The following is an 8,539-nucleotide window of genomic DNA, read 5'->3' on the forward strand; positions in this document are numbered from 1 at the left end:
ACCATCGAATTTCAACCATTCCCGCCCCTCTGTCCAATTGTGTTTGAATTCTCTTTGTCGAGATCTTTCGTATTTAACTTGATATCATGGATGGAGGAGTTATTATTCTTTGGTAGTTCCCTGTTAAAACCCTGACTGTCATTACGTGAATAAATGTTGTGTGAACCTGGAAAAAAAAATTCTTTGGTAGTTCAATTTCTCTTCTTTAAAAAAAAAATCAGAAGAAGAAAATTAACTCCCTCCACATTAAAACTAAAGATTTTACTGTATACATTGTGTATATTATTCTGTTCAGTTTATTTTTGATATTTTTAGTTAGATATGGATATTTTGAAACTGACTGCAGGTAAAGTGAAGAAGACTGACACAGTGCTGATACATGCTGGAGGTAGTGGGGTTGGCACCGCAGCAGTACAGCTTTGTCGTCAGTTTGGTGCTCGGGCCCTGGTGGTGGCTGGGTCAACAGAGAAGATCAACTTTGCAAAATCGTTGGGGGCAGAAGAGGGATTTAATTATAAAGAGGCAGCATTTGAGCCCAAGGTCTTAAAACACACTGAAGGTATATTGTATATAATTATTGTCAGCCAAAGATCGTAGAGCATATCAAAGGTAGATGTATACATTCTTCTGTGGTCAAGTTACATCGTTTTCTGAGTATTCTGTACCGTGATGAATTGTGGTGTTAACGGAAGTAGACAATCAGAAGAGATTCAAGTCATATTGTCATCAGTAGACTGAGAACAAAATCATAAAGAATGAATACTTATGAAAATCCCCCTGCATTGCTTAGAAATAAGGATGGGTGGATTTATTTAATATTCTTAGCCCTTCCATATTATTTTGTCATGTTTTAAAAGTTTTGTAAAACTGAACCGAGGTCAGAGAAAACTCAAGAAATACTGACTACTCCAGCATATTGGAAGAATATGACAAAGTAGAATTTCTTTATATACAATATTTGACTGTTGGATTGCTACAGTGTTATATGATGTTTATATGCACAACTTATAGCTAAAGAATGAATTAGAAAAAGATGACTCTATTTCATGTAAAATGTAGCAATAGTATTTAATCACAGACAGATGTCTGTACATCCGTCTGTTCAGAGTTTTTTGTTTCTATATTAATTTTTCTGTCACATTTCAAGCTTCAGCTTGCTGTGTAGCTTTATTGTGGGTCACTCTAGATCATGTTGTAAGTTTAATCCACTTCAACCTTCTTTGCAGGATTTTGCTTCTTTATTTGAATGTAATCATAATATGTCCATCTAACCCTCCCTCTGTTGTGTTGTGAGGACCGTCTTAATGTACAGAGTGATTGTATGGGCATTGAAGATGTGCATGTGAAAAGGACTTTGATTCTCTTCAATTTCTGAGAAAATTCCAGGCAATTGAATTTCATTTTGATTTCTAACAATTTTCTTATTTTCTTTGATATTTGAAAACATTACAGGTTGTTGGAACTCAGTAGTCAATTTGGGAGAAATATTTTACACAGGGCTCTTTTGTTTTTCTTCCTACCTCATGTCAGTTTTTAAGCTAGGACCTTTTATTCACGTGACGCACAGCTTGATGATGGCTGATGCTACCTTAAGTAAAATTCTACAACTCATGGCTTAAGAAAAACACCCTTCATAAGCTTGTGATGGATGTATTACATGTCTGTACCGTTTCCAGTACTCTGTTAAAATCCTTCACCTGTTGTACCCGCATTCATTGTCCACACAATATGAGGAGCAATGCATGACATTTTCTGGGTGCTGTTCAAATCTAATGAATGGGTAAAAATAAGTTTTGTAACACTCCTGCTGGTGAGTGCAGATGCAAAATGAACAGTAGAGATTTGAAAAAAAAAATGACTGTAGCATTTAAACAATGAGATGTGAAATCAAGCTGACGGTATGCTGCAACTGTAAGTGAGCGGGAAGTAGCCAGACATTTTAATCCTTGTACAATAAGGCTTTTTTTTGTGATGATATCATCAGACAGGATCAATAAATGATCGCCCCCAAGACCTGGTCGACCATTTGTGACAATGCCACATCAACAAGCGTACATGTATATACGGCAATGTTACTTTGTGGGATATGTATACAGCTGCTGCGACTAGGCCGAGGCAAATGATTTGACATCATGGTAGGTCCATTCATCCTAGAACAGTATCCAGAATATTGAAACTCCATGGGATCCGCTGTAGAAGACAAAGGTTTAAAATTAAGCTGCATCACCTACATTACAGGAGGATAATGCGTGCACATACATGTAGAAAGATTTATTAAAATTTTCCTTCAAACAAATGCCATTGTCATTCTTGACTGGCTCATCGTGTCCCTGGACTTGAACCCAAATAAACATTTGTGGGATGAGTTAAGTAGAGGTGTGCACAGTCTTTGGCCTCAGAATCAGCAAGAACTTGGAAGGACTATTCAGAGTTTCTGTCAATCAATGACACGTCTGCACACCATTATCAATGCTAATGTTGGGTATACCCAGTATTGGTGACCAAATAACATTTTTGATACACTCCTCTTGACTTCCATTTCATATTTAGCCTAGCAGGAAATAACAATGTTTAAATCAATGGATATTGGACTTTTATCATAAATTATTAGATACCAGGTATTTGTTTATTGAATTAATGAATTGATAAATAACACACAATTGCATTTTTAACTTCCGTAAATATTATGTAGTAACTAAAACCATGTATCTAAGTCATTTGATGTGGCTAAAGAGCAAACCATTGTATAGAGAGTAAACTATTTCATCGACTATGGATTAGCCAATCCAATTGCATGTTTGTTACAACTTGAATTTCATTATTTACTATTCTATTTTATACCCACCGAATGAAGTTCAGGAGGTATATAGGAATCTGTCTGTCTGTGCAGATTCGTGTCCGGGCCATAACTTCTTTGTTCTTTGACCTAGGCATACCATATTTGGCACACAGGTGGATCACCATGAAACAATGTGTCGAGTACCTTCATGACCTCTATATGACCTTGACCTCAAGGTCAAAATTAAAGGTTTTTTACAATGGATTCTTGTCCGGGCCATAACTTCTTTGTTCTTTGACATAGGCATACCATGTTTGACACATGAGTGTATTACCATGAGACGATGTGTCCGGTACCTTCATGACCTCCATATGACCTTGACTTCAAGGTCAAAATTAAAGGTTTTTACAATGAATTTGTCTCAGGGCCATGACTTCTTTGTTCTTTGACATAGGCATACCATATTTGACACATGAGTGTATCACCATGAGACGATGTGTTGGGTACCTTCATGACTTCTATATGACCTTGAACTTTGATCTCAAGGTAAAAATTGATTATAGGGTTTTGACATAGTCATACCATAAGACATGGGTGTATCACCATGAGACTATGTGTCATGTACATTCATGACCTCTTTATGACCTTGACCTTTGATCTCAAGGTAAAAATTATAGATTTATACCATGGGTTTGTGTTTGGACTATATCTTCCATTTTCTTCTACAAAGGCATACCATATTTTTACACTCAGGAAAGAGGTAATTTATACCTATTAACAACACCCTTTGGGAGATTGGGGTAAGTGGGGGGTATTCTTAGTGAGCATTGCACACAGTACCTCTTGTTCTATTTACTATTCTTTCATTTATGATAGGGAAAGGGGTGAACTTAATACTGGATTGCGTAGGAGGTTCTTTCTTTGATCAGAACATCAACTCAATAGCTGCTGAAGGGACCTGGGTTATTTATGGCCTGATGGGTAAGTAATTATGCCTCAATGACTCTTAATCTGCAGGTGGGCATGTAAGGAATACATGAATTTATGCTTATGAAATGAAAAATATTCCAAACATATTGAGAAAAAAATATTGAGAACTTTTGTATATACTAGTATTCCTCCTTCATCGGATACATATGCTTGTCTTTCTTATGCATGTTGGAAGCATGAAAGTGAGAGTAAAGGGAACATACTATTGGATAAATTCTACAAGACTCCTCCTTCCTTTTCTAAAGGCCTAGTATTGCTTCTCATAATTCATTGAGTAGGGAAAAGGAAATGAAGTAATAGATAGGTATCCCATGATGATATTCTTCGCAGACTTTTGATTCTATGCCCGTATTGAGATACTTTGTTTCGTTTGAATAGGAGGCAGCACAATCAATACCGGTGATCATTTAGCCAAAATTTTACGGAAGAGAATAACAATAGTGGGCTCCACATTGAGGGCAAGGTCTGTGCAGGTAAGTCTAGTTTAAGACCAGAGCTCTCGTTTCTATGTTTTGATTGTCCCTGTATGTCTAGCCTTAATCGGACTTGTATTACTTCAGCATGGAAATGTTAAGTAAATAATCTCTTAAAATAATTTTTCAGATGTTACAATATTTATATCATTGATGTTCATGTATGTGAGAACAATCCTGATAATTTAGAAAAATATTAATTCTATTAGATTAATAATTGTATAGTCTTAGATTGAAACAATTTGGCATTTTAAGTTGGTTTTAAACATTTATATTTATTATTTGTTCAGTACAAGGAATCACTCGTAGCAGATTTTACACAGAGAGCCCTGCCCCACTTTAGCAGCGGTGAATTCCGTCCAATCATAGACACTGTAATGACACTGGATAGCATTAAGGAGGCCCATGCGTTAATGGAATCCAATAAAACTACAGGAAAAATAGTCCTGCAAGTCCAAGAGGAATCACCTAAGGAGGAGTTATAGCTGCACTATTATTTGAACTTATCATATAAAAGGATATTTTGTATTAGTATTGCACAACAATGGACTCGGGTTACATGTATATTTATTCTCCGTGTAGAATTTCTTGTCATTTATTGGAAGTACAGATACAATATATTTTATAAAAATCAGTAATGCTTGCTTTTTTGCAAAATATTAGATGCCTACCAGCAGAGCCAAAGGACAATCGGAACTACTCAAATGTCTTGCGCACTCGACATAGATCCCATATGTAAAACAATGGCATTCATGAGTGAATTTGATGCATTGTTAACTCCGATGTATATAACGTAGTGCAGTAGGCTGTGATGTCATAGCTGACAATGCATCAAATTCATGGATCTATGTCGAGGGTGCGAGACCTCCAAGAAATTCTGATTGAGCCAAAGGAGACTACTAGTTATTATTACTATCATTTTGGCAGTGAAGTGTCTGCAAGAATGGAACATCATGTAAAATATAGGAAAGAAGAAAATTTGTGACTGGACTGGGAATCAAACCTGGACCCCTGCATTATGAGTTAGGTGCACTGAGCTACCTACAGGGGTGGTCAACAGCACCAAATGTAATATAGGAAAGGAGAAAATTTGTGGCTGGACTGGGAATCGAACCCAGGACCCCTGCATTACTAGTCAGGTGCTTTAATCACTGAGCTATCCAGGCTGATATCCATGGTTGATATAGCCCTAACTACTATAATAATAATTCTGTGTGGTCCTATTTATAGCATTTATCGGTGTGTATGGTGCAATTGTATTCAATCCTGCTTCTGTCTATATACCCATCATAGACTGACTATATTCTGGTATATGACACAATACATTTGTTCATCTTTGTGTCAGCACCTTGTAAGCAAGATTAATTAAAACAGTAGTTATAAGACTAGGATCTTATTGTTTTTCAAGGTCAAACTTACAATTGTAATTTTGCAGCCACAAAACAAAACAGAAACTACTTATAAGGGCAAGATCATCAAACTTGAATAGAGGAAGAAGCTTTTTGTTTATGTGCACTTTTGTAGGGACAAAATAAGATTGCAAAAGTACAAACAAGGCTGGGATAATCAAACTTGATGCACATATTCAACCATCATAGAGGGTTGGTGCCAGGTACAGTGTATATAGTTTGAAAAGAATTTTGTTTTTCAAGTTATACTTTATTAGAGTGAAATCTAACAATTACAGAGTATTTTGTAAAACTCACCATCCTGCAGCTGCCCTATGATCAAGTGGATATCATACTGTTATTATGAAATCATGGAAAAATAATCAAACAAAATAGAGGCCTGCTATCTCAGAAATCTCCTTCAACACTGTTTATTGGGATAACTTGTGTACATGTATAAAAATCTACAGAAATTTCTAACAGATCATTGACAAAACAATAGTATTTCAGGCTCACAGACCTTTTCATACGCCCATCGTTAGAAGGAACATGTTATGGCGCTGTCTGTGCGTCTGGCTCGTTGGCTGGCTGTCCATCCGAGGTCAAGTTTTCCAAACTTTTTTCCGTAGCGGATGCATGTATGGCTTTGAAATTGGGTCACAATTTTCCCCTCAAGAAGTGTAAGAGTGAGTTTGAATTTCAGCTGGATTGGTGCACCTTGACTTACTTTAGGGCTATAAGTAGGTCAAACAGTTTACCGGACTTTTTTTTAGTTATGGATACAGATATTGCCCGGAAATTTAGTCACAGGTTTCCTCTTGGAGGAATACAAGTTCAGTTTGCATTTCAGCTGGATTGGCCCGTCTGTTCGTGACCTACATTAGGGCCAAAGTTGGTCAAACAGTTTTCTGAACTTATTTTCCTTATGGATACAGATATCGTCCCAAACTTTAATCATTAGCTTCCCCTCCAAGGAATACAAGTTCTGTGTGCATTTTCAGTTGGATTTTTCTGTCCTTGACCTACTTTCAGGCTAAAAATAGGTCAAATAGTTTTCCGGGGGGGGGGGGGGGGGAGGGGGGGTCATAACGGATACAGATATTGCCATGAAATTTAGTCACAAGTTTCCTCTCGAAGGAATACAAGTTCAGTTTGCATTTCAGCTGGATTCGTCTGTCTGTGTAACAGTCCAAGATCATGTTTTCCAGACTTTTTTCTGTAACAGATGCATTTACAGTGTTGAAATTTGGTCACAATATCTTCCCCAAGAAGCGTAAGAGTGGGTTTCAGCTTTATTAGTGTACCATGACCTACTTTCGGGCTAAAAGTAAGTCAAATAGTTTTCTGGACTTTTTCGTTACAGATACAGATATTGCCCTGATATTTAGTCGCAAGCTTCCTCTTAGAGGAATACAAGTTCAATTAGCATTTCAGCTGGATTGGTGCACCATGACCTACTTTAGGGGTAAAAGTAGGTCAATCAGTTTTCCAGATTTTTTTTTCGTTATGGATACAGGTATTGCCTTGAAATTTTGTCACAACCTCTGTCTCAGAGAAATACACAATCAGTTCACATTTCAACTTGATTGGTGTACTATGACCTACTTTATATCTAAAAGTAGCTCAAATAGTTTCCTTGACTTTTCATAGATACAGATATTGCACTGACAATGTGATCACCTCCCTCTCGGAGAAATACATAATCAGTTCACATGTCAGATGGATTGGTGCGCCATGGCTTTTCTATTCAGAATGTGTGTGGTATCGATTCATAGTGCATAATATGCTTACAGGTTGAATTTTATTGTCCGACGGACTTATGTTGTACCATTCCCGGTACTCTTGTTGATTTAATGTATAAATGTTATTAGAAAACACTTCCTTTTATTAAGGACTTCCGGAGGCCATATATTGAGCACCGTGACCCATGTTTTCCATGCAGCGGTGCAAGATTCTCCAGCTAGCGTCGCTCTTGCTCAATCTTTTGGTGGGTGCTATTCTTTACCTCAGAATGGGGATCCACACGGAAACTGGTTATATATTTTTAAAGGATCACACCTGATGATTTGTTTGGTTGATTTATTGTTTGTTTCACGTCCCGTCGAGAATTTTTCACTGATATTATGTAGCTCATTACACAAAAATTTTATTTAAAGGCTCGGTAAAACTTATGATTTCACCATATGAATGAGTGATACGAGGTTTCAATAATTTTGAATTATGATTTTTTTGTTATTTTTTCCGGAATGATGAAAAGAGTTTTGTATGCAAATAAAAGATTCTACAGGTTGTAAATTTAAATAATGTCAATTTTTTTACAATTTTCATAAATATTTTTTTCTATAAAGTAGAACGTCTGTATTAGTCGTTTTATAATAAGATATATTCATGTCGTGCACCATATCACAGCGAAATTTGGACTCTAGGATCTCTTTTTTTGCAAACGAAACACCTTTTTGTCATTCCGGGACCAAAAAAAAAACCCCATTTAAAATAACTGAGAACTTGTACATCACTCTTTTTATGGTGAAATCATAGTAGGTACTTAGAGGAGCCCTTAAATAAAATTTTAGTGTAATGAGCCACCTTAAGAGGTCACCAGTCGTTGGTAAATTACCACAAATTTAGACCCATGCTTAGCGCCGTAGCAGTGAGGGTACTTTAACGTGCTAATTACGCTTGCTGCGACAAGTACGGTACATCCGTTTCTAAGGTCATATCCGAAAGACCCGTGATTTTCACTTCTGAATGTCGAGCGTATGGTGAAAGCAATCACTCCCTATGTTTCACACGGCCATGACACGAGTGGGGCTCGAACTCGTGACCTCTTGGTTACGAAACGAACGTCTACCACTGAGGTACCGCGACCGGTCGTTGGAATATTTACGATTTTTACCGAAGTTTGGCTT

General features: G+C 36.9%; 1 protein-coding gene and 1 long non-coding RNA gene across 3 annotated transcripts in view; both read left to right on the forward strand.

The window, feature by feature from the left end:
* LOC125675948 (quinone oxidoreductase PIG3-like) overlaps positions 1-4,876 on the forward strand; it is a 16,383-nt gene extending 11,507 nt beyond the window's left edge. For both annotated transcript variants that reach the window (XM_048913806.2, XM_048913808.2), the window contains exons 5-8: positions 347-559; positions 3,656-3,760; positions 4,148-4,242; positions 4,533-4,876. In XM_048913806.2, coding sequence (XP_048769763.2) covers positions 347-559; positions 3,656-3,760; positions 4,148-4,242; positions 4,533-4,727 — 608 coding nt within the window. In that variant the 3' untranslated portion in view covers positions 4,728-4,876. The remainder of the gene's footprint in view (positions 1-346; positions 560-3,655; positions 3,761-4,147; positions 4,243-4,532) is intronic.
* Positions 4,877-5,746: 870 nt separating this feature from the next.
* Positions 5,747-7,692, forward strand: LOC125677279 (uncharacterized). Its single transcript, XR_007371022.2, has 2 exons — positions 5,747-5,854; positions 7,523-7,692. It is a non-coding gene; the product is annotated as an uncharacterized LOC125677279 (long non-coding RNA).
* The last annotated feature ends 847 nt before the right edge of the window (positions 7,693-8,539 follow it).

Source organism: Ostrea edulis, chromosome 3 (assembly GCF_947568905.1).
Source record: "Ostrea edulis chromosome 3, xbOstEdul1.1, whole genome shotgun sequence".
Taxonomy (NCBI): domain Eukaryota; kingdom Metazoa; phylum Mollusca; class Bivalvia; order Ostreida; family Ostreidae; genus Ostrea; species Ostrea edulis.